This window comes from Pristis pectinata, chromosome 22 (assembly GCF_009764475.1).
Source record: "Pristis pectinata isolate sPriPec2 chromosome 22, sPriPec2.1.pri, whole genome shotgun sequence".
Lineage (NCBI taxonomy): Eukaryota > Metazoa > Chordata > Chondrichthyes > Rhinopristiformes > Pristidae > Pristis > Pristis pectinata.
In genome coordinates, this window is record NC_067426.1 from 32,985,237 (window position 1) to 33,011,081 (window position 25,845).

A 25,845-nucleotide genomic window follows, 5' to 3' on the forward strand; every position below is an offset into this window, starting at 1 on the left:
TTCAGGAACCTGATGGCAGTGGGGAAGAAGCTGTTGATGAAGTGTGCGTCTTCAGGATCCTGAGCCTCCCGTCTGATGGCAAAATCGAGAAGAAGGCATGGCCTGGAGTGATGGATGTTGCCTTCCTGAGGCATCACCTCATGTAGGTGGGGAGAGCTGTATCTGTGATGGAACTAGCTGAGTACACCGCTCTCTGTAGCCTCTTGCGTTCCAGTGCATTGAAGTTTCCATACCAGATCATGATGAACCAGTCAGAACGCTTTCTACTGTACACTTGAAGAAGTTTGTCAGAGCCTTCAATGACGTGCTGAATCTCCTTAAATTTCTAAGAAAGTAGGACGTAGGTGCACTTTCTTCATGGCTGTATCTATGTGCTGGGCCCAGGACAGATCCTCTGAGATGTTGACACCCAGGAACTTGAAGCTACTCAGCCTTTCCACTGCAGTCCAATGAGGACTGGTGTTAGTTCACCTCTCGTTTAGTACAATTGTACCTGCTGTTGGTGAGGCCTCACCTGGGGTACTGTGTACAGTTTTAGTTCCCTTGCAGACGACCCCTGTGTAATTAGGGGTGGGGTGGGGAAAATTATGTTCCTAGAAAACAGCCCATTTCATGATTTTCCATGACATAAAGCACATTCATCAAGAAATGTGAGTTGAAAATAAAAATTTTGAGTATTTACTTTTTCACATAAATTCCATAAGAACAAATTTTTGGGTAGCGATTTATGAATTCTGTAAGGGCATAACCTGAACAGCTGTAACACAGGATGGCCTGTATTTAAGAAAGGATATACCAGCATTGGAGGCAGACCAGAAAAGATCTACTAGGCTAATTGCTGGCATGAGAGGGTTGTTATGATTGGCTGAAGAAGTTGGAATTTAGAGGAATGAGAGATGATCTTATTAAAACATAACAGATCCTAAAGGGGTATGAAAAGGTTATTTGAAATGTTTCTAAATAAGGATGAACAAACTATTCACAAGAGGGCAGGTAATTGATGTGTGTAGGAATTTCTGCAGAGGATGGTGAATCTTTGGAATTGTCTACCTCGGAGGGTTGTGGAGGCTGAAATGCTGAAGGTGTTTAAAGAGGAGATAGATCAATTTCTGAACATCAGGAAATGGGGAACTGGTAAAGAAAAGGAAATGAAGCCTGGAGAAAATTAGCCGTGATCACATTAAATGGTAGGATAGCCTTGAGGGGCAGAGTGGCCTACTCCTGCCCCTATTTTTTGCGCTCTCCCTTTCCCCTGCCATTGCCTCTCCACGTCACCCTCCTCCTCCCTATCACCCTCATCCCCTTCCTGTCACTGAACTCCCCCTGTCATTCCCAAGCCCGTCTCTTTGTCCTCCCCGTCTTCTGCCCCATTTGTCCACCATTGCGCTTTTGAATAGAGTTCCAGGAGTTTGACGATGAAGGACTGACTATACAGTATATTTCAAGGTCAGGGTAGAACATAGAACAGTACGATACAGGAATGGGTCCTTCAGCCCACGATGTCTGTGTTGACCATAATGCTAAATTAAACTAAACCTATCTGCCTGCACATGATCCATATCCCTCCATTCCCTGCGTGTCCTTGTGGCTGTCTAAATGCCTCCTAAATACCACTATCGTGTCTGCTTTCATCACCACCCCTGGCAGCGTGTTCCAGGCACCTACAAGTCTCTGTGTAAAAAAAAACTAACACCGCACATCTTCTTTAAACTTTCCCCATGCCATCTTAAAGCTATGTCCTCTAGTATTTGACATTTCTGCCCTGGGGAGAAAGATTCTGCCTATCTACTCTATCTATGACTCTCATAATTTTATACACTGCTATCAGGTCTCCCCTCAGTCTCTGATGCTCCAGAGAAAACAATCCAAGTTTGTCCAGCCTCTCCTTATGACTCATACTCTAATCCAGGCAGCGTCCTGGTGACTCTCTTCTGCACCCTCTCCAAAGCCTCCACATCCTTCCTGTGAGGTTCCTGAGGGTCCTACCAAATACTGTATAATTTCCCCTTACATTTGACCTACCAAAGCGCAACACCTCACACTTGCCTGGATTAAACGCCATCTGCCATTTCTCCACCCATATCTGCAGCTGACCTATATCTTGCTGTATCCTTTGACAACCTTCTTCAGTATCTACAACTCTACCAATTTTTATGTCTTCTGCAAACTCATATTCAGCCCATCTACATTTTTGTCCAAGTCATTTATAGACATCAGAAACAACAGAGGTCCCAGTGTTGATCCCTGTGGAACACCACTAGTCACAGACACCCCCCAGTCAGACTAACACCCTTCCACTACTACCCTCTGTCTTCTATGGCCAAGCCAGTTTTGAATCCAATCTACCAGTGACCATGGATGATTTGTGACTGAAGTAGGATTGCAAGTTGTGGCATTCCTCTGTAACTGTTGCTTTTGACTTTCTTAGGGATGGAGTTAGAGTCTTTGGGAAGTGCTATTGAAAAACTTTGGTGAGTTGCTGCAGTGCATTTTGTAGCTGGTACCCACTGGATCCACATTGCACTGATTGTGGAGGGAGTGAATGCTTAGGTTGGTGAGTGGGATGCATCCTATGCAAATTGCTTTGACCCAGTTGATTTGGAACATCTTAGAGTGTTGTTAGAGCAGGACTCATCTTCAGCACTTCTCACTGAACCAGGGTTAGTTCTGTATTATTAGTGTCAAGCCAGAGGGACACACTGGGTCATGAAGTTATAGATTCTGTTGGAATTTAGTGAGGTGCTGCTGATGGCTCAGAGCATCTCAAGGATCCTCAGTTTTGGGTGGCTGGATCTGTTGTGCACCTATTTCATTGAACACTATGGTATTGCTGCACCATACAATGCAAGATATTCAGTGTAAAGGTGGGAATTTCTCTACAAAGAATCTTTTATTACTACAACCCAAACTGTCAAAGATGCAATCATCCGAAACAGGGTAATTGAACACTGGGTCACACGTTTTCCCTCATTATTCTCTCAACAGCTGTAGCAGGCCCAGTTTGGCCAGCTTGGTCCGTGATGTGCTATTGAGCCACCCTTACTGATGGATGCAGGCATCACTGTTCCCCACCTAACTACATTCTGTACCCGTGCTACCCACAGGAGCTCAAAAGGAGATACACGCATTCATCAGCTGAGGGAGGGTGGTGGTTGGTAATCAGAAGGAGGCTTCCTTACCCAGAGGTGAATGATGCCATGAGGGTTCAGAGGGTCTGGAGTCGATCTTAAGGGCTTCAGTGGCCACTCCTTCATTCTGTAGGTCACTGTGAGACCACCGCTGGAGTTGGTCCATCCTGTTAATGGGACAATTCATATGGAGTGATGACAATGCCAGCAGTTAGGGTTGCTGCCCCACAGTTACATTGAACCTGGGTTCTTTCGTGACCTCAGATGCTCTGTGTGTGCTTGTATGTCTTCCTTGTGACCATGTAGGTTCTCCCTGTTGCTCCAATCTCCCATTTACCAAAGGTGTGCTGGTAGGTTAAATGGCTGATGTAAATTGCTCCTGGTGTAGATAGCAGTAGAATTAGAGGAATTGATGGGTTTGTGAGATAGAATGTTGCAGGGAGATAAGTCAGGGAATGGGACTAATGGGATTGCTCTGAGAGCTGGCATCAATTTGATAGACCAAATAGCCTCCTTTCTCATTAGGAATTATGAAAAATTAGCTGAGGGAGATAGGTGGATTATAATCAACAGATTTGCTTGTCTGTGACCTGATACCATGTACATCACAGCATCCAGTCACTGTTGAGGACTCCTAGGATCACATTGTCCTGACAAAATACCACTGTACCTAACTAGCGTGCCAGCTTTTCATAGCCCTCAATCCCCAGAGTCCCTCTAAAATGTATCCACGGCCACTTTAAATACTTCCAATGAGCTAGACTCCAAAATCCCTGGGGAAGAGAATTCCAGAGATTCACCACCCTCTGTGGGAAGAAATTTGTATGTACCTCAGTTTTAAATGACTGGCCCCTAATCTTGTAACTATGCTTCCTCATTCAAGCCCTCCCACTAGTGAAAAACATCTCAAAATTTGCCCTGTCATTCCTGCTTAGGATCTTACGTTTCAATAAAATAAGCCCGTATTCTTCTGAACTCCAGACCCAATACTATTTAACCTTGCTTGATAGAACAATCCTCTCATCCCAGGAACTAGCCTGGTAAATGAATCTCTTTTGGACTACCTCCACTTTTACTATATCCTTCTTCTGCAAGGGGACCAAAACTGTGGCTTCACCAACACCCTGCACAATTGTAACAAAACCTCCCTATTTCTAAACTCCATTTCCATGTCCACTCCAAGAAAGGCTCATCAGCATCACCACTGACCGAAAGGAAATTGCTCTAAAACTGGCTTTGCAGCAGGTGGTGAGACCAACATGACGGATAAACCTACAGTGGCATGCAAAAGTTTGGGCACCCCTGGTCAAAAGTTCTGTTACTGTGAATAGCTAAGCAAGTAAAAGGTGACCTGATTTCCAAATGGCATAAGGTTAAAGATGACACATTTCTTTAATATTTTAAGCAAGGTTACTTTTTTATTTCCATCTTTTACAGTTTCAAAATAACAGAAAAGGAAAAGGGCCTGAAGCAAAAGTTTGGGCACCCTGCATGGTCAGTACTTCATAACACCCCCTTTGGCAAGTATCACAGCTTGTAAATGCTTTCTGTAGCAAGCTAAGAGTCTTTCAATTCTTGTTTGAGGGAGTTTCACCCATTGTTCCTTGCAAAAGGCTTCTAGTTCTGTGAGATTCTTGGGCTGTTTTGCATGCACTGCTCTTTCGAGGTCTATCCACAGATTTTCGATGATGTTTAGGTCATTGGACTGTGAGGGCCATGGAAAAACCTTCAGCATGTGCCTCTTGAGGTAGTCCATTGTGAATTTTGAGGTGTGTTTAAGATCGTTATCCTGTTGTAGAAGCCATCTTCTTTTCACCTTCAGCTCTTTTATAGACAGTTATTTAATTGAATTTTCTCCAAACTTTTCTGTGTCCTCACCACAAAATTCAGCATCAGAAGTTTGCAAAGGAACATCTAAACAAGCCTGATGCATTTTGGAAACAAGTCCTGTGGACTGATGAAGTTAAAATAGAACTTCTTGGCTGCAATGAGCAAAGGTATATTTGGAGAAAAAAGGGTGCAGAATTTCATGAAAAGAACACCTCTCCAACTGTTAAGCACGGGGGTGGATCGATCATGCTTTGGGCTTGTGTTGCAGCCAGTGGCACGGGGAACATTTCACTGGTAGAGGGAAGAATTAATTCAATTAAATACCAGCAAATTCTGGAAGCAAACATCAAACTGTCTATAAAAAAGCTGAAGGTGTAAAGAGGATGGCTTCTACAACAGGATAACAATCCTAAACACACCTCAAAATCCACAATGGACCACCTCAGGAGGCACAAGCTGAAGGTTTTTCCATGGCCCTCACAGTCCTACGACCTAAAAATCATTGAAAATCTGTGGATAGACCTCAAAAGAGCAGTGCATGCATGATGGCCCAAGAATCTCATGGAACTAGAAGCCTTTTGCAAGGAAGAATGGGCGAAACTCCCCCAAACAAGAATTGAAAGACTCTTAGCTGGCTACAGAAGGCGTTTACAAGCTGTGATACTTGCCAAAGGGGTGTTACTAAGTACTGACCATGCAGGGTGCCCAAACTTTTGCTTCAGGCCCTTTTCCTTTTTTGTTATTTTGAAACTGTAAAAGATGGAAATAAAAAAGTAACCTTGCTTAAAATATTAAAGAAATGTGTCATCTTTAACTTTATGCCTTTTGGAAATCAGGTCATCTTTTACTCGCTTAGCTATTCACAGTAACAGAAATTTTGACCAGAGGTGCCCAAACTTTTGCATGCCACTGTACTTGACCTTGTCCTTATCATCAGCATTCAACATCTGTCTGATGCAGATGCACCCATCCATTCCATTATTGCTAGAAGAAACCAGTGCACAATCCTTGTGTAGCTGAAATATGATTTTCACAATGAGGACACCCTCTAATATTGTGTGTTGTGTGCTAAATCGGATGGGTTCGGAGCAGATCTGGCATCTTAAACTGGACATCCATGAGGTGGTGTGGGTCAACAGCTGCAGCATTGTACCCATGGCTCAGCATTCCCCATACTCTAACATAGAAACAGGGGACTTAAATCTGGGTCAAGGAGAATTAAATGAGGTTTTTGCTGAAGCTGTGATACAGTATTAAAATGTTTGCTAAGCAGTATTTCACAGAGAAACTTAAATGGTCCCACAACTAACACATCTGTTCTCTACGTTCCTGCCCCAAGCAGTCTTAAATGCTAACGAGCAGTGAAACAGGCCATGAACATCCCTTCATCAACCAGCATGAGTGCTGAAGCATTTACATCTAATTTCAACCAAAACTGGTGAGTTGGATGATTACTGTAATCTCACCTGAGATCACCAGCATCATACAAGCCAGCCTTCAGCTAGTCAAATTCACTCCATGTAATTTCAAGAAAAGACTGAGTGCACAAGATACCATAAAGGGCACGAGCCCTGGTAAAATCCAGTGCTATGAAACAGTCACACTTCAAGCCAAGCTCTTTCTGTTCATTTACCATATCTTCATCAATCACAAAATATGGAAAATTGCCCATGTATCTCCTGACCAGAAAACCAGGAAAAATTAAATCTGGCTAGTTACTGCTTCACTAGTTTATACCAGTACCTCACTTAGTTCTGAGGATACAATCCCAGGAACGAAAGTGCTGTCGGAATCGGTGCTAAATGGAGTCATTATAACATTATGTACAGAAAAGTCCATTACTGCCATGGCAGGAAGCTGGTGCACACTCCTGCCCTCCCTGGTAATTTGCACTGCTATGCTGGAAACCTGGTGTGAACCTGACAATGAATTGCCCAAGGACTCGGTGTGGAGAAGCTGTCTGTGAGGGCTGGTATTGGGCAGGCTGCGGCAAATGGTGTGGCCACTCAGCACTGAGTTGCAGGCCTCAGAGTGGCTCTTTCAGTCCCCAGAAATAGCCTGTGTTACTGTGTTGGCCACAATGCAACCCTGAGCCCAGCATCTCGGTGCTGAGCGGCCACACCCCTTGGCCATCCCATAACCAGCTCTTGCAGACAGCTGCTCCACTCCGAGCCTTGGGCAGCTCATTGGTGGGGGAGTGCCAGCGGTGGGTGGGAGTCATGCCTTGTTTTCAGCACTTATGTTCCCAGTACAGCAGCATGCAACCCAAGTGAATGTCCTTTTTGAAGTTCTGACAGGTTAATGTACGAAACATGTGAGTGTTCAGACTGGTGGACCTAGAATATGATAATGAATCAGAACTGTGTGGGTAGGATAGTGCATTGAGGGTACCAGTGTACTATCAGTAGAGTAATGGGTGATGTAGTGGACAGTTCTATGAAGTCATACACTCATGCTACATGGAAACAGCTCCTTTGGCTTACTGAATCCACACTGACCATCAAGCACCCATTTATGTTAATCCCAGTATCTCCTCCTCACATTCCTGTCAACTCTTCGGATTCTACCACTCACCTACATACACTTACTACCTTAACCACTAATACACCACAGCTGTAGTGTGTATGATCTAAAAGATGCACTGTAACAAATCACCAAAGTTTCTACAACAGCACCTACTGACCCCCATCAAGTAAAATAAAGCAGGAGGCACAACTAAGTCACATACCATACTGACTTCAATGAATTATAGAAAGTATATGACAGAGGACACAGAATAGAAAGAGCTACCTAGCCTAATCCCACCTTCTAACACTGGGTCTTCAAGTGCATATCCAAGTACTGTTTAAATATGATGACATTTTCTGCTTCCATCTTCCTTTTGGCAATGACCACCATTACCCTCTGGGTGAAAATAGTTTTCTTCACCTCCATTCTAATCCTCTTACCAATTAACTCTAGCTGGCCTGGTCTTTGAGTCTTCTGCTAGGGGAACCTGCTAAGATCCTTCCTATTTACTAGGCTTGTCATAACTTTGCACATGTCGATTCCTTCACTCCAAAGAAAACAACCCTAGCTTATCCAGTCTTTTCCCATAGCTACAATTTTCGAGTCCTGGCACAATCCTCCTAAATGTCTGCATTCTCTCAAGTGCAATTACATCTTTCCTCTATTGTGATAACCAGAACTCTATGCTGTACTTGAGCTATGGCCTAGCTGGTGTTGTAAAAACTTCCAGATAACCCTCATGACCTTACATTCTACTGCTGGTTAATAAAAGAAGGCACTCCATATGCTGTTTTAACCACCCTATGAACCTGTCCTGCTACTTTTAATGACCTATCGACTTATGATCGAAGGTCCTTCCACACATACCTCCTGACATGGCCAACCACACAGCCATTTTTTTAAATCATCTGCAAACTCCTTAATCGTGCTCTCACATTTCTGTCCATATTGCAAACAAACAAGGGATAGAATACTGAGCTCGCAGGGCTCCGCTGGTAAAAGCTTTCCAGTTAAAAATCAACATGTTAAATGTTATCCTATGCTTCCTGCCACTGAGCCAATTTTGGATCTATAATTTTCTGTTTCCCTCTCACACCTTGCATGTTTGTAATCTAGGGAAATATTCCCGAACTGCAAGAATTTTAGAAGATTTATGTTTTTCTCTCCTTCCATCTGTGCTCTCTCCCTACCTACCCTTCCACATTGCACTTGAGGAATGGGATGAGACTTGCTGTGCTAATTTCACTGCAGATGTTGTCTTTCAGCCCTGCTCATTAGCTTGATTCTATTTTCCCAGTCCATGCTTCTATTCCTGCTCCAACACCTCACTCCCATCATCATGTCCCTCAGCACTCCTGACTGTAACCCTGCTTTATCTTTTCTCATCCCTTTTCCAGCCTCTGATTCTCTGCCATCATACTGCCCTTACTGCTGTTAAACACCACTCTACATTTTACAGTACCCACTAAAATCTAACCCTACTGTACCATCTCTGTTTCACTACCAACCAACCCACACATACATTTCCTTATCTTCTCTGATCCCTGTCTGTTAATCCTCCTCTACATTTAACGTGGTTTACTCCTCTTTACATTCTCACTTTGAATGATTTGCCCGGATAGCATGCAAAACAAAGCTTTTCGCTGTAACTCAGTACAGCTAACAATAATAGACCAATAACCGATAACCAAAATCCTGGTATGCACCTTGCCCCTTTTTCTGCACCAATATAAAGTTCTTATCATATATTAAATATTTCCAAACAAAAATAGCAAATCAAGCAGCATCTGTGGAAAGAGAAACCAGTTAACGTTTCAGGTCAGTGATCCCTCCCAGTTCTGAGGAAGGGTTATGGACCTGAAATGTTGACTGTGTTTTTCTCTTTCCGCAGATGCTGCATGACTGGCTGAGTTCTTACAGCATTTCTGTTTTTGTTTCAGATTCCAGCATCTGTTGTTTTATTTGTTTTCCATTAACTATTTTCAGTTTCCCTATAATTCCTACTGTTCACTCACATTGAGCTATGTTTACTTTTGTAGTGAGACCTTCGTATTGCTTCTCGGTCTGCCATAGTTGGACCCACCCTGCTGAAAGAGATGCTGCAGTAAGGTGTGCCTACAAGGTAATAACATAAGAGCACTCATTATTATATACTTCCATGCAATGTTTCTGAGGTATAAGGCAGATGAGGTCACAGGAATTCATCAAGCATATAATAGCAATGGCTTAAAGGAGGATGGGAGTAGCAGCTCAGTATTTCTGGTGACAGTGTTTTCAGATGTAATGGTGATGAAAAAATGAGGGGGGGGGAGGTGGCAATTAAAAAACTGCTAATTTGCCTTCAAGTGGCAGATTCATGCCCACTTTTGCTATCTCACCTCACCCCAATTTAACTCCTGCTTCTATTTGATATATGTTAAGGCAATATTTGAGTGAGTGTTGCATTATGGAGCAGGTCAGGCTGCATCTGTGGAAGGAGAAACAGAGTTAACGTTTCGGTCAAAGACTTTTCGTGAGTCCTGGCGAAGGGTCTTCAACCTGAAATGTTAGCTCTGTTTCTCTTCCCACAAATGTGCCTTGGCCTGCTGGGTATTTCCAGCACTTTCTGTTTTTTTTATATTTCTAGAATCCATAGTTTTGTTTTATTTTGGCATTGTGTAGCCTGATAAAACTGAGGTAAATGGGCATCAAAGGGAAATCACTCCATTAGTTGTAGGAAAAGGCTGTGGTTGTTCGAAATCAATCATCCCATCCCCAAGACATCACTGTAGGATTTCCCCAGGGCATGTCTCCAGCCCAATCATTTGCTAATCTATATGCTAAATCTAACTGAATTACGATCACTACTACAAAAATGCTCTCCCACTGATACTCCTTCCACCTGCCCAGTTTCATTCCCCAAAACAAAATCCAGAATTGCCTCCAGTACCTATTGACCTTGCTACCTATGACTAAGAAAAAAATCTCCTGAATACACTTTGGGCATGTGTGCTCTCTATGCCTTTTATACAGACAGATAATTTTAATTTTAGGGTAATTAAAATTCTCCCACTATTACCACCCTAGTGCTTTTGCACATCAGAAATTTGCTCTTCAGCCTCTCTTGGGGTGTTTGGAGAAGTACAGTATAATCCCAACAGTGTGGTTGCTCTTTTTTTATCCTCTAGTTCAAGCCATAGAGTATCATTTGATGATCCTTCAACACATCAACCCTTCTCACAGCTGTGAATGTTTCTTTAATCAATATTACCATCCTCTCCTTCCTTTTTTATCCCCCGTCTATTCTGTCTGAAAAACCTGTAACATTAAACTTCCGGTTGTGCCCATCTTTAAGCTATGTTATTGTATTGGCTATAACAGATGGCTTCCATCTGTCTATGATATCCCTCAATCTACTTGATGTTCACCTTGTGTTTAGGAATACCATATTGAGCTTAATATCTCTTTTGTCTATCTGTTATGTTTCAAACTCACATGATGTTAGCAAGCCCTTGGAGGGAAGCAGAGGTAATAGTGGTTGAGTATTTTAATGACTGCGGTTTTGTCGAGCTACGTTCCTTGCTTCTAGTGGTATTTGTCATTGATTAATACATCAAGGGGGCATGATTAAAACTTTTACTAATGATATAAAATTTGGCTGTGCAGCTGATTGTGAGGGAGAGAGAGCTAGGCTGCAGGAAGACCTCAATGGACTGATCAGATGGGCAACAGACAAGCAAATGGAATTCAGTCCGGAGGAGTTCTGAGGTATTGCATTTGGGAGGGTTAAGGCAAGGGACAGCATGGAATCTGAGAAGTGTAGTGGAACCAGGGCCCAAGAATGCAGGTCCAAAGATCCCTGGACAGGTAGAAAGGTAGATAATGTGATTTAGATTACATATAAGAAACTGTCCTTTGACTGAGGCAAAGAATATAGGAAGGTCATACTATAGGTATATAAAACACAAGTTAGGAGATGGCTAGTGTACTGTTCTGGCCATCATAGCACAGGAGAGAGTTGAAAGAATAGTTTTGAGGATGTTACCAGGGTTAGGTGATCTTAGTTATTAGCAAATATAGGCTTGACTGGGTTTTATATCTTGGAACAGAGGAGGCTGAGGAAAAAGTATAACTAGTGTTGTGATAACATTATATTAGAGACCTAGATACAGTGGACAAGAAGGACCTATTTTCCTTGGTAGAGAGGTAAATAACTAGAAAGGCATAGATTTAAGATAATTGGCAAGTAAGCTAAGATGGGGAGGGTTGAGGTGTTGAGAGTTTGGATCCCACCACCTGAAGGTATGATAGGCACGGGGACTTTGTCATACTTTAAAACTAACCAGCTATTGGGAGGTGGAGGCTCCAAGCACATCCCTACCTCGGTGCTGGCAGGATCCAGCATGTGAGGCTAAAGTCAAGGCTGGAGCATTTGTAACCACATTCAGCCAGAAGCAATGAGTGGACAATCTATCTCAGCTTCCTAACATCCTCACCGTCACAGAGGCCAGCCACCAGCTAGTTCAGTTGACACCACCTGATATCAAACAGCTGAGAGCACTACACACTTCAGAGGTTTATCGGACCAGACAGCAATCCAGCTGTAATACTGAAGACCTGCCTCCTGAAACAGCACCAAGCCATTGTAATGCAGTTACGACACTGGCATCTTGCTAGGCTTCTGGAAAATTTCCAGATATGTCCAGTTCCTTAAAAGCTAGCCAAATCCAATCCAGGTATTTGCTGTACAATTAGTCTACTCTCAGTCATCAGTGAAGTAATGGAAAGTGTCATTGATAGTGATGTCAAGTGGCACTTATTCATCAATAACCTGCTAACTGATGCCCGGTTGGGATTCACTCAGCTCCAGACCTCATTACAACCTTGGTCCAAACATGGATCAAAGAGTTGAATTCCAGAGGCAAGGTGAGGGTAATTGCCCTTGCAATCATGGCAGCGTTTGTGTGAGGGTAGCATCAAAGGGCCCTGGTGAAACTGAGGTTAATGGGCATCAATGGGAAAACACTATAGTAGTTGGAGGAAGATGGTCGTGGTTGTCAGGAATCAATCATCCCACCCCAGGACATCACTGCAGGAGTTCCTCAGAGTAGTCTCCTAGGCCCTACCATCTCTAGCTGCTTCATCAAAGATCCTCTTTCTGACATAAGATAAGAAGTGGAAATATTTGTTGATGATTGCACAATGTTTAGTTTCATTCACAGTGCTCAGGAAATGTCTGCGGGCAGCAAGACCTAGATAACATTCAGGCATGGCTGATAAGTGGCATTAACATCCTGAAATAATTTGAATTGAGATATTTTTGTCCATTTTGGGCTGTCAAACCTCCATCCATCTCCCACCATCTTTGATGCAGCATGTTTTTTTATGGAGCTGCTTGTCTGATTAAATCTCTGAAAGTTTCCTATTTGTAGAAACATTAGGGCTAAAATGGTTCTAATATGAGGTGAGGTGGCCTGAATTAGACTTGGTATTCCTTTGAGTGTGGGAGATTGAGCGTTTAACAGAGTTAAAGGATTTGCTAGGGGAGATCAATTTTTTTCACCTGGTCTGGAATAAAGAAGATTGGGAAATAACCTTGTCCAGTCTGTTCAGGATGATGTCAGGAAGCTCCTCCTCTCACACATGTGGGGGAACTCTGGAGCTCTTGTCCACCTGGTAAGTCGGTGGGTCGATTTAGATTTTCAAAGCTGAGATTGATAGATCTTTGTTAGCGTGGAACTAGAGTGTAGATCAACCATGATCTAGCTGAATAGCAGAGCAATCTCAGGACTGGCCCGCTCCTTTTTCCGCATTCTTATTCCGGTTCAATTTTTTGGCTCTGCTGTAGCTTTTGTTTTGCATCGTAAAGGAGGCCCTATGTGTTTTGCTGGTACAACTCCTGTCTCTCTCACTATAAACAGCAGCCCCAATACCAAGCTGTCACTAGTTTGAATTATTTGTTTGAATCACCAGTTTGAATCAAAAATATCGCCAAAATCCATGATTTATATATTTTTATATTTTCTTGCAACATTAAAGGAGACCATTTTGTCCATCAAATCTGTACTGTCTTTCAAAGCATTCATCTCGGCCATATGTTCCCACTTATTTCCCTGTAACCTATTCCATGTTATAAGCCCTTCAACTCCCCTAATTCTCCTGCCACCCTCCTACACTTGAGGCAATTATCCGATTACTGCGTCTTTGGGATGTTGGAGAAAAGTGGAGCTCCCAGGGAAGCCTCTCGGTCACAGGAGGGGCATGTAAACTTCACATAGACAGCACCCGAGCTCAGTATTGAACCCAGTCATTGGGTTAAACTGCTCGCTTGCGCCACTGTGCTGCCCTACCACCTCTACCTCTGATCTCTATCACCTAAGACGAGAGCATCCCGCACATGGGAATCCCACTACCGCCGTGATTTCCCCAAGAAACACCCATCCTGAATTTAAAATATATTGCTATTCCTGTATGATGGCTGGATTAAAATCCCGAACTTCTGATCTAGCAGGGCTGGGGGAGTACCATCATGGCAGGTGGTTCAACCAGTACAGTTTAATAACTCCCAAAGCTTCCCAAAGTCTTTGAGCTGCTGGAAAATTGACGAACTGCTTACATGTGTAACCTGGTGTATATTTTTACATGTAATTAACAGGGTGAACAAGCAATGGAGATTCCCAGCACCTTCAGTCAGCTGACAAACTGCCTGAAATCAGCAGAGTGTTTAAATGAGTACGTACTCATTCAACTTTGAAATAATCAGTGTCTTTAGTGTACTTTGGAATAGAGTGTTGACCTGATAACCAACAACAGGGTGTTTATAATTTGGTATATTGATCAATTTTATGTACATTGTGATCTGTTGAATACTTCACTTAAGCAATCCAGTGAGCCAGGGCACAGAGCCGGGAGTACCTTCCATCTATATTTTTACATCTAATAACCCATGTTTTTGATTAGATAGCTATGGAACTAATAGCCTTTGCATCCAATTATCAACTATCTTATTAATTAGTTTTACAGCCATTAAAGCTGCTCTGTCCCTCAGGGTAAGGCTGCTTCCTGGTTATACACAGAGCTGATCTTGCTTTATTTGCATATTCTTTGGTGGGCCTTGATCAGCCCAAGGTCATTGCTGTGTGGAGCTCACAAGTTAGTGACATAGCCTCCAAGAAGCCAAGTGTTGGTAGATGGGATTAACGTAGATGAGTACTTGAAGGTGGGCTGAAGGGTTTGTTTCTGTGCTGTACAACTATGCTATTAGGCTGGGGTTGCAGCAAATGAGTTACAATTTAGCTCGACTGTCAGGTGTCTGAAATCATAGCTCACGTGTGATTTTTGTGACACTTTTTAAAGCATGCCTTCTAATGGAGGATCTGGGAATGACATCCAGACAAGGGAGCAGGGCAGCTCAAAGAGGCAGAGAAGAAGGGCTCAAAATTTTACCGACAACGACCTACAAACACTTCTGAATGAGATGCAGCCAAGGAGAGACAGATTGCTGGGTGTGCACGGAAGAAAACCACAAAAATCTATTTCACGTGCCATGTGGAGAGAGGTGGCAGTGGCACTGAATGCCACCTCTCTCACCTCAAGGACTGCAGACCAGTGTCGAAAGAAGTTCAATGACCTGACGAGGGCAGGCAAGGTAACACACTGGGCACTCTCCCTTGTGCACTGTCATGTTGTTCACCCTCTAAAGCTTGACATCTGTGCAGCACCTCCTTCATACTGCTTTGTGATACAGAGAGCACTGACACAATAATTCATGCAATGTGCCACCACTATCTTTGTAGATCATTAAAATGGATGCAGAAAATACTCAGGACAGCTGATGGAAGGTGAACATTTATATTTAGGACAATGAAGCACAGACGTTGTATTACAATTATATAAAGTCCTAGTGAGAGCGAGTCTGGAGAACTGTGAGCAGTTCTAGGCCCACACCAGGGGGAGGACATATTGGAATTGGAGGTATTTACAATGTAGATGGACCAGAATGCTATCTGGACCCCAAAGTTTAAATTTGAAGAGGTGACAAGTGTTGTACTTCAGAATGTTGAGGGTGCTTTCAACGGTATTAAGGTGAAGTGACAGGGTGGATGCAGAGAAACTTTTTCGGGTGGTTGGGGAATCCAGGTCAAAGAGGCACAGAATAAAAAGTGGAGGCAGGCTTTCCAGGAGTGAAGCTGGGAAACTTTTCTATGTGCGTGATAACAATTTGGAAATTGCTTTAGTCAATGGTATTTCATTTAAGGTCAAGTTCCAGTTTTAAATTGAAGATTGATCATTTTTCTGTTAACCAATGGTATTAAGGGACGGGGGAAGAGTCAGGTAGGTGGACACAATGTCACAAATCGGGTGCGATTGTATTGAATGATGGGACAGTCTCGATGAGCTACATATACTCCTGTCCCTATGTTCCTTTGCCAGATCCCTTGCATGCAGAACCTCCCTGTATGACATCAACCAGCACTAAAATTTCAGCTAGGATCTGCTAACCATAATTTAATGATGCTTTCTTGTTACAGGAAAAACTAATGCACAATGCACGTGAGAGACAGGAATGCAAAGGGTGCATCCCCAACATTAAGGAGCTCACCCCTTACGAGGAGCGGGCTGTGGAGCTGCTGGGTAGACAGTGCGGTCTCGCAGTGGTGGCGGACGGTGAGATTGGTGTGACAGTGCAGGCCACAGGTTAGTGGTAGTGCATTCTATTGCAGCACTCTAGTGAGAGCCCGTTTCCCTGGGTCCAGGGGAGATTTTTACTTTGTACCTTGCTTCACTTCAGAGCCTTCACAGCAGTGGGGTCCAGAGGATGACGAGGATGAGGATGACGAGGATGATGACGACGAGAAACTTTGCTTCTTCATTGATTATGATGATGAGGACGAGGAAGAGGACGGTGAAAGCAAACCGGATCGTGAGTCCTTGCAACTTGATCCATCTCCGTGTTCCACTGCTCCAACCCCCTCCATCTCAACCCCCTCGAACATGGCTTTCCCACTCCCCTGCTCCAACTCCGACCCCATCACCAGGGCGCAGTTAGATGGCGTTGGTGAGGAGGAGGCGTTGGGTGACTCCCAAGATATCAGGGAGCCAGAGAACTGGGCAATGGGCGAGGACGTGCCAGCTTCCCAGCGGAGGCCGAGGAGAAGGGCGCCTCCTGCCTCCGAGCCGTGGGACTCCGACCTCGCGGGGACTCGGCCCAAGAGAAGAATGCTCAATGAGCATCTCACGTACTTGCAACCCCTGCGGTCGGTCTTTGAAGATGTGCAGCACCTGACGGCCGTGACGCTGGAGTCCACGGCCCTCATCTGCAACAGCATCAAGGAAGCTTTCACTTCCCTGCAGACCTCGATGGAACACGTGGCAGCTTCACTGGAATCTGCAGCACACCTTCACCTGCGGAATGTCCAGGAACCAGCCCGTGCCCCTGCTGAAGCACAGAGCGCTGCCCTGGCCCTAATAGGGGAGAGAATAGATGGCACCCTACATGCTGGCTTTCAGACTCTGGGGTCGGGCATACAGACTGCTATCTCCCAGGGCTTTCAGGAACTGATAGCTGCCATTAGACCAACTATCCCTCTGGTCAATGGAAATACAAATCCAGGGCCCAGTGCAGCTGAGGGTAACCTACCCAGTGTGGCCAGTTCTCAGGACAATATCACATGGCCAACCTCCAGCATGCCCCCTCTCGGTACCAGACCATCAGAATTTAGGCGGCGATGCCAGACCGTCCAGGCAGAAGCTCAAGAGATGCAGCCGGCAGCAGCTCCCTGCCAGGAGCAGGCGGCCCTAGGAGGAGGACCACCCCAGTCTCACGAACCGTTCGTGGCACAGGAACAGCCAATCACCTACTGCGACACTCAGGTTGCACCCAGGAGGAACTGTAGGGTAGGAGAAAAAAAATCACACCTAGCAGCTCCAGGGAAGCACTGTGTGAGAAGAAAGTAGAAAGGTTTATGTTTACGTATAGGTTGATTGTAATTAAAGAGAATGTGCCCTAACTTTGTGCCAGTTATTCAGTCAGATGAATTGAACATGTACGATCATGTCAAGTCTGATGTGATGATGTAGGATGGATAGCAGTGTTAACAATTTATCATTTGTGTAAAGGTGGGGAGCAAGAGATCTTCCAGTTGTGGCAAAGATACGTTGTTAAACTGATGATGTCAGTGCCTAGTTGTGTACGACCATTGAGTTGTCTGTGTGGTGATGATCATCCTGACGTTTTCCTCCACATACTTTTGCCTTAAGAGCAGCCAGAGCTGACTTCTCAGGCACAAGTCTCTCCACGTCTGTGCAGTTTGTAGATCGCTGAGTTCTGCTGGGTGCAGGAATCTATGAGTGGGAGGGGGTCACGTGGTCTGCAGTAAACTGAGACTTCTGTCCTTAGGTACCCAGTGGCCCCTCAATGGTTAAAGGTGTGTGCTTCTTGGCTATTCCTACAACTAGTGCCAGCAAGAGCAAAATCTCAGCCCTCAAAACGCCCTGATTACATCCTTGATGAGTTTAGAGGAATAAAGACTTTGGAACAAACTCATCATGGCAGCTTCATGCATCTCTCAAGGAGAGCTCTCTGTGTGCTGTCATGGACCCAATCATTCTGTTCATAAAATTAACAGGGTGTTGGCACTGATCCCCATGACTGTCTGAAATGATGGGATGGTAGAAAAGTTGAGTGCAGATATCACTTTAACAGTCACAGGTGCAGTTGTCTAGGCAGTGATCTTAGCCACAGATGGTCATGCCGTAACTGGCAGCTTTTCTTTTGCCCTTTTGGGCATTTTGTGCAGAACACCTTATTAAAGTTGCATAAACCTGTATAGCCTGTAAATTATTTAAGGGGAGGGTAATATATTGCTTATAGTCTGCTTCAGTCTCCTCTTCTCCATCCTCTGTTAGTCCTGCTCTGCCATTATAAGGACAAACAAAGCAATTCCAATTGACAATCCCAATCCTGGAGTCAACAGTATCCTTGGGGTTTCATACACCCTCAGGTGGTCAGAAGCATGAACAGCACTCCCCATAGAGGAAAGGTTCAAAAGAAAATGCCCCCAAAAACTTCTTCAGTTCTAATAATCTGGAGACCTTTTCTTGGCACTCTTCAGTCTCAAGAGATCCCCATTTCTGCTGCTCTCAGCTGATCTTTGGAATTTTCAGAACTGATTTGGTGGCTTGGTGGTAGGAGGCAGAGGGTGGTAGTGGAAGGTTGTTTTTCACATTGGAGACCTGTGATCCACTGGTGTGCCACAGGGATTGGTGCTGGGTCCCTTGTTGTTAGGCATATATATCAATGACTTGGGTGAATGTGGGTGGCATGATTAGTAAATTTGCAGGTGACGCCAAAATTGTTGGTATAGTGGACAGTGAAAAAGGTTGTCTAAGGTTGCAACATGATCTAAATAACTGAAAAAGTGAATAAAGGAATGGCAGATGGGATTTATCTTGGACAAGTGTGAAGTGATGCATTTTTGGAAGTTAAACCAGGGCAGGACAGACACAGTGAATGGCAGAGCTCTGGGGAGTGTTGTTGAACAGAGAGACCTTGGGATACAATTATATAGTTCCCTGAAAATAGGAACACAGGTAGACAGGCTGGTGAGGAACGCAAAGGGCATTGGCTGAGGCAGTGAATATAAGAGTTGGGATGCCGTGTTACATTTGTACAAAATGTTGGTTGGGCCGCACTTGGAGTACTGTGTGCAGTTCTGATCACCACACTATAGGATGTGATTAAACTAGAGAGGATGAAGAAAAGATTCACGAGGATGTTACCTGGATTGGAGGGCTTTACTTATCAAGAGGGATTGGATCGGCTGGGACCGATTTCCCTGGAGTGAAGGAGGCTGAGAGGTGACATGATAGGGCTATATAAAATTATGAGATGCTTAGTTAGGGTAGATAGCCAGTGTCTGTTTCCCATGGTAGTGGAGTCTAAAATTAGGGGGCATAGGTTTAAACTGAGAGGGAGGAGGTTTAAAGGGGATCTGAGGGGTAAGTTTTTCACACACAGTAGTTGGTATCTGGATTGAGCTGCCAGAGAAGGTGGTGAAGGCAGGAGCAGTAATAACATTGAAGAGGCATCTTGACAGGCACTTGAATGAGAAGGGATGTGGAGTTAATGCAGGCAAGTGGGATTAGTATAGACAGGTGTGATGGTTGACATAGACGAGGTGGGCTGAAGGGTCTGTTTCTATGCTGCACAACTCTATGACTCTATGATTTCTTGGATAGGCCCTGAACTTTGTAAATGTGTCCTCCAGAAATCTGGTGTCCCAAACCTGTTGCCCGCTTATCCTTAAATGTTACTGAATTTCAATGCAACACAGTGTGTGGGATGCAGGAAGTTTCAACTGGTTTGGGTCCATTGGTTGTTGACACAGAGTGAGGTACTGTGGATGCAGGCCTGACAAGCCACTGAAAGGCTACTGTCCTAGTCTACATCCCTGTCCACTGAAATACATTCTCTCCACCCCCCTCTCTTACCACTCCTCAAAATCTATTTCAAAGTGTCCTTTCTGACTGCCTTCATTCCTTGTTAATTTGTCTGCAGCAAAGTTGTAGATTAACATTTTTTCTCGGATAATCAAATGTTTTGGGCTCAGATGAAAGGCTCTCTTTTGGATCTTGCTGAGAGTTGCAAACTCTCTTCATTTTTAAAGCACTGCAGAAAGATTTCTGTAAGCTCTAGGGGTTCAAGAATCATCACACCCAGTAAGAAAAACTACCCAAGAAGGGGCAGTGTGAGATAAACTACCAGAAAGCCACTGAAATTTCCTTAATAAAAATAGAAAATGCTGCAAACACTCAGCAGGTCAGGCAGCATCTGTGGAGAGAGAAACAGTTAACGTTTAAGGTCTGCGACCCTTGATTACGCTTCCTGACCCACTGAGTGTTTGTAGCATTTTCTGTTTTTATTTTAAGCCTCTGTAGTTTTTCTCATTTCCATTTACTAAAATCTCTTGAATTGAATACAACCTATTCTTGGAAGTTAAAATGAATTGGATGTGACTGATTGTAGGTGATCTTTAATTGATCCAAACGCTTTTTCCCCCCGGTACATCTACAATATCTTGCCCACTTATTTAATTCATTTGATGTCTTGATTGGTTTAATCTCAGGTTGCTCCCTTGACATGTAGCTAAACCAAGTAGATGCTTTATTATAATATTACTCAATTAAATTTTGGGCTCTTTTCCTGTGCTTTTAATCTACTCGCAGTTGGACAGCTCTTCAAACTCTGTACTCACGATGTGCAGATTTAATTACTCCTCATATACAGTCATCTACTGCTCTAAAGAACTAACAGTACCCAAGATTTGCTGTAAAGACAGTACATTGTATACCAGTATTAAGCTGTAGGTTTTAACATCTCCCGTTAAACAAAAAATAGTTAATCATTGGGAGACTAGAGTCAGCTTAGTTCCTCTTCACGGATTTCACCTCCTTTCCTTGTTGATGTCTCAGACTGAACCAAACAATTTGCAGCCCTGGTATCATATTCAGCCCCACACTATCTACTGCTTCTCATGCCATCTCCTTTCCTCTCCATAAACCAGCCTCCCTCTGGCCCAGCCCATCTACTGCCAGAACTCTCACCAAACCTTTGTCAGCTGGAGACAGGCATGCGACTTGTAAACTTCAGTGTCCTATCTCACACCAAGATCCTTCCATCCAACCTCGCACCTTATTTTTAGGTGTGCCTTGTGATGCATCTGCCATGCCCATTTATTCTCCTCACCAAACCAGGGTCTCTTGATTTTTGTTCATTTTTGGGGATGTGGGCAGTATTTTTTGCCCATTTCTAATTGCCCTTGAGCTGGTGAGCTACCTCTTCAACTACTGTAGTTCTTCTGGTGAAGGTGCCTCCACATTTCTGTTGTGTAAGGAGTTCTGGGATTAGTGATATATTTCCATGTCAGTATAGTGTCTGACCTGGAGGGGAACACTGTGTTCTCTTGAGCCTACTGTCAGTCATAGAATCATACAGCAGGGAAACAGGCCATTCGGCCCAACTTGTCCGCACTGACCAGTGAGAACCCTTCCATTTTAATCCGATCTCCCAGCACTTGGCATGTAGCCTTCTATGCTAGGCTGGACACTTGTTAAATGCTGCGGGAACCCAGCTTCCACCACTCTCTCAGGCAGTGGATTCCAGATCCTCACCACTCTCTGGGTGAAGGTGGTTCTCTCAGATCCCTCTAGATCTCTTCCCCCGACCTTAAATCTACATCCTCTAGTTTTATCTACCTCTGATATGGGGAAAAGTTTCCTGCAGTCTACCCCATCTATACCCTCATCATTTTATACACATCAATCATGTCTCCTCTTAACCTCCTCCGCTCCAGGGAGAACAGACCCAGCCTCTCCAGTCTCTCCTCATTACTGAACTGTTCTGTCCCAGAAAACATCCTGGTGTATCTCCTCTGCACCCGCTCCAGTGCTATCACAGCCTTCCTGTCCCCTGGTGACCAGTACTCCAGCTGAGGTCTGACCAAGGTTTTCTACAGTTGGAGAATATCCTCCCTGCTCCTGCATCTGATGCCCCGACTAATGAAGCTCAGCATCCCATATGCCTTCCTAACCATGTTATCTACCTTTGTAGCCACCTTTAAGGATCTGTGAAGTTGTACTTCTGTTTCTCAATACTCCCTAAGACCCCACCATTCATGGTATATGTCCTAGCCTCATTAGTGCTCCCAAAATGAATCACCTCACATTTGTCTGGATTAAACTCCATCCTTCAGCCCATTTCACCAACACGTTGATACCTCTCTGCAGCCTAAGACTACCTTCCACATTATCAACAACTCTGCCAACCTTCATGTCCTCCGTGAGTTTACTGCTCTTGCCTCCCACATCCAAGTTATTCACGTATATTACAAACAGCAAGGGTCCCAGCACCGATATGTGTGGGACACCACTAGTTGCAGCCATCCAATTGCAAAACAACCCTTTACTGTCACCCTTTGCTCCTATTGCCAAGCCAAATTTGGATCCAGTCTGCTGACTTGCCCTGGATCCCTGGGCCTTAACCTTTTGAACTTGTACTTCTTGGTGGTAGAGGTCGGAGTAGCCAAGGATGTGCTGGGGCTGTAGGCACTAAATGGTTAGGGTGGTTGATGAGGTGCCAGTCAAGCAGGCTGCTTCATGCTGGGTGGTGTTGAACTTTTTGAGTGTATTTGGAGCTGCAGTCACCAAGGCAGATGGAAAATATCCCATCAAACTTGTGCCTTATAGATGATGGAAAGGCTTTGGGGTGTCAGGAGCTGAGTGATTGACTACAGAATAGCCAGCCTCTGACCTGTTCATGTAACTGCAGTACTTACTTGGCTGGACCAGTTGACCCCAAGGATGTTGACAGTGGGGGACTTGGTAATGCTAGTGAATGTCAAGGGTAGGTGGGTAATTGGTAGATTGGACATGGTCGTTGTGTTACAAACGTCACTTATCAGTCAATGCCCAACTGTTGTCTACATCCTGCTAAAGCATAGGCAGAATCTGCTTCTTTCTCGGAGGAATTGTGAATAGAATTGAACATTGCACAATCATCACTAAACCTCTTACAGTGGAAGGTCAGTCATTGATGAAGCTTCTGAAGGTGATTGGAGCTCTCAGGAGCTCCTGCATCAATGTATTGGGACAGGGATGACTCTGACCTGTGGATTCATCCCATTTCTTCTGTTGCCCATTGACTTCAGTTTTCCCAGGGCTCCTTGATGCTGCACTTGGCTAAATGCTGCTCGGTGTCAAGGGCAGCCCACCTCTGGGATTCAGCTCTTTATTCAATGCTTGGACCGAGAAGAGCCACCTGGTGAAATCCAAACTGAGTGCTAGTGAGCAGGTGTCACTTGTTAACACTGTCAACAACATGCCTCATCAATCTGCTGATAATTGAGAGTACACGGGACGGAAATTAGCCAGGCTGGATTTGTCCTGCTTTTTGTGAACAGGATGTACTGGGCAGTTTTCCATAGAGCCATTGATGTACGAGGACAGCTTGACTGGAGGGGTAGCTGGCTCTGGATCAAGCCTTCTATATGACAGCCAGGAGGTTGTCTGACCTCATGGTCTTTGCTGTATCCGGTGCGCTGAGCCACTGCATTGAATGGATTGAATTGACTGTTGTTATTGGAGATGTTAGTTCGCTTATCCTTCTAGTGGCATCTGTAGTGGTGAAGGAGGGAGCCAAACTGGACCATCCACTTAGCACTGAAGGCTAAACATGGTTACAGGTGATTCAGTCTTGTCTTCAGTATTCAAGTGCTGGGCTCAGGATGTCCCTGGTGCCTTCTTTTATTAGCTGTTTAATTGTCCTCCTCCATTCATGTCTAGGTGTAGCAGAAATGTAGATCTTTGATGTGACCCTTCAGTTGTCAGTCACCCAGCTCCATCTGCTGCTTGTTGTTTTTGCTGTTTAACATGTGTTGTGACTTTCATCATCAATGTCTGCCTGTGCTGAGAGCTGTCTGGTCAACTGAGGAAAAGGGTGTTTGAAGATCAACACCTCACGCCTGGCATAAAACTCATAATCTACTGGGCAGTGGTGATTCCTGTCCTCTTTTATGTTTCTGAGACCTGGGCTACCTACAGCAGGCCCCTCAAGATGCCACCAATGCTATGTCTGCAGACTCCTCCAAATTCACTGGAAGGATAAGCAAATCATCATCTTCCATATCAATGCCCAAGTTACACTTAGTCGGTTGCACTGGGCAGGCCATGGTATTTGTATGCCAAGCACCATTCTCTTGGGACACTCTATCCCAAGCTTTGTTACAGGATATACATACTAGGTAGGCAGAGGAAAATATTCAAGGATGTGCTCAAAGTCTCCTTGAAGAAAAATAACATCCCTACTGACTCCTGGGAACCCTGCCTTATGTATCTTCAAAGTGGAGAGGTTTGAGATGGTATCAAGAACCTCGAGTCCATTTGTTGGGAACACACAGAAGCCCAGCATAAACAAATGGTGAAAGGCTTGGACCACCTCACAAACTATCCCTATGTCTACCCTGTCTGTGGTTCCCATACTGGCCCCATCAGCTTTGTCAGAACCCATCGAACTGGAGTGGAAGTGAGGAAGTGCCGATGTGGCAGCTTTGCCTGGTTGGCACCCTAGTTTCAGGTGCATCCGATGCTGCTCCTGGTGTGCCCTTCTGCACACGTCATTGGACCAGGGTTGATCCTCTGACTTGATTGGATTGCTGTAGTGAGGGACATGCTGACATCTGTGCAGGAGGGTAGAAAGGACGCAGGAGGCTGAGAAGTGCAGGGTTCTGAGGGAACAGCTCAGGAGAGTGGATAACAAAGAACTCCCCAGCTATCATGGTTGGATTTGAACTTAATTCAGTAGATCATTTGTTCAGACCTTTGGATAAAGGGATTATGAACATAAACACTTTGCCACTGTTCTTACACTGTTCTTTTTAACGTTTCATCTTCCTTGTTCTATCTTTTATGGGACCATGTTTATCTACATTGAAATCTATTTGCTCTTATTCTGATCATTTGTTGAATCTATGCAATTTAATGCCTTATTCTACACTGCTTTAAGCATTACTTCATTTGTGCATCAAACTTGGACATGCTTATCGTGACCCTTATGGAGAAGCACCTTCTTCCCCGGTTCCATCTCCTGCAGTTCCTAACAGAGACGTATCTGAATGGTCTCTTAATATATTGATGACCGATTGAGGGCCATTTGCAGCAATATCATACATGTTAAAGGATAAGGAGGCTCAATTAGCCTTTTGATAATGCTTGACGTGGTGCGTGGGATCACACACCAAGCAGCCCAGCATTATAAAACATACAATTGCTCTCTTGATCATCAGTAGGAGGTTGACCCACTTTAAACTGCATTTCCGTGACACCAAACCAAGGTAAATCCGAACTCATCCTTGAATCACTGTTTAAACAGAGACTGAGAGAAATGGCTGAGCAGCTAACAAGAGACCGGTTCAAACAAAGAAAGTAGTTAATGGTAATTATTCGGATTGTGGAGTAAACTGATTATTACCTGATTCCATATGTCAAGAGTTTTGATATTTTGTTACTTTAGAACAGTTCAAGTACTGTGTACATCAAGTATTGTAATGTTACTTGCTGTGGTTGACATGTAATTTCTTACCTGTAAATAAAATGAATTATTACTTTTATTCAGACTGTGGTCTAACTGTGTGTTTACTGTTTTTTGGGCAAGGAGCGTTGGTCTCTGGTGCATTCTCAGGATAAGTAAATTGGTGTTGATAGGATCACTGAATTACCACAAACTTGCAATCTGCAAGCTTACATTCTGTTCCACTTGCGGCTAGTCCACCATGCACATGAGTGGATTGTGTTGCAACAGCTCATGTTGTAACAATTAGTGGTAGCTGTTGTCGGGTAAATAACT

The 25,845-nt window shown here is 44.2% G+C and overlaps 1 protein-coding gene across 2 annotated transcripts; it reads left to right on the forward strand.

The window, feature by feature from the left end:
• On the forward strand, positions 1 to 25,568 carry LOC127581832 (uncharacterized). 2 transcript variants are annotated; one of them, XM_052036601.1, is made up of 6 exons: positions 1 to 142; positions 9,506 to 9,588; positions 14,101 to 14,177; positions 14,802 to 15,093; positions 15,977 to 16,142; positions 16,237 to 25,568. In XM_052036601.1, exons 3-6 carry the CDS (start codon positions 14,113 to 14,115, stop codon positions 17,400 to 17,402), a joined length of 1,689 nt encoding a protein of 562 aa, XP_051892561.1. In that variant the 5' UTR covers positions 1 to 142; positions 9,506 to 9,588; positions 14,101 to 14,112; the 3' UTR covers positions 17,403 to 25,568. The 2 variants fall into 2 exon arrangements, with proteins under 2 accessions (XP_051892561.1, XP_051892559.1); XM_052036599.1 differs by lacking the exon at positions 1 to 142 and adding an exon at positions 6,298 to 6,396.
• Positions 25,569 to 25,845: the final 277 nt, after the last annotated feature.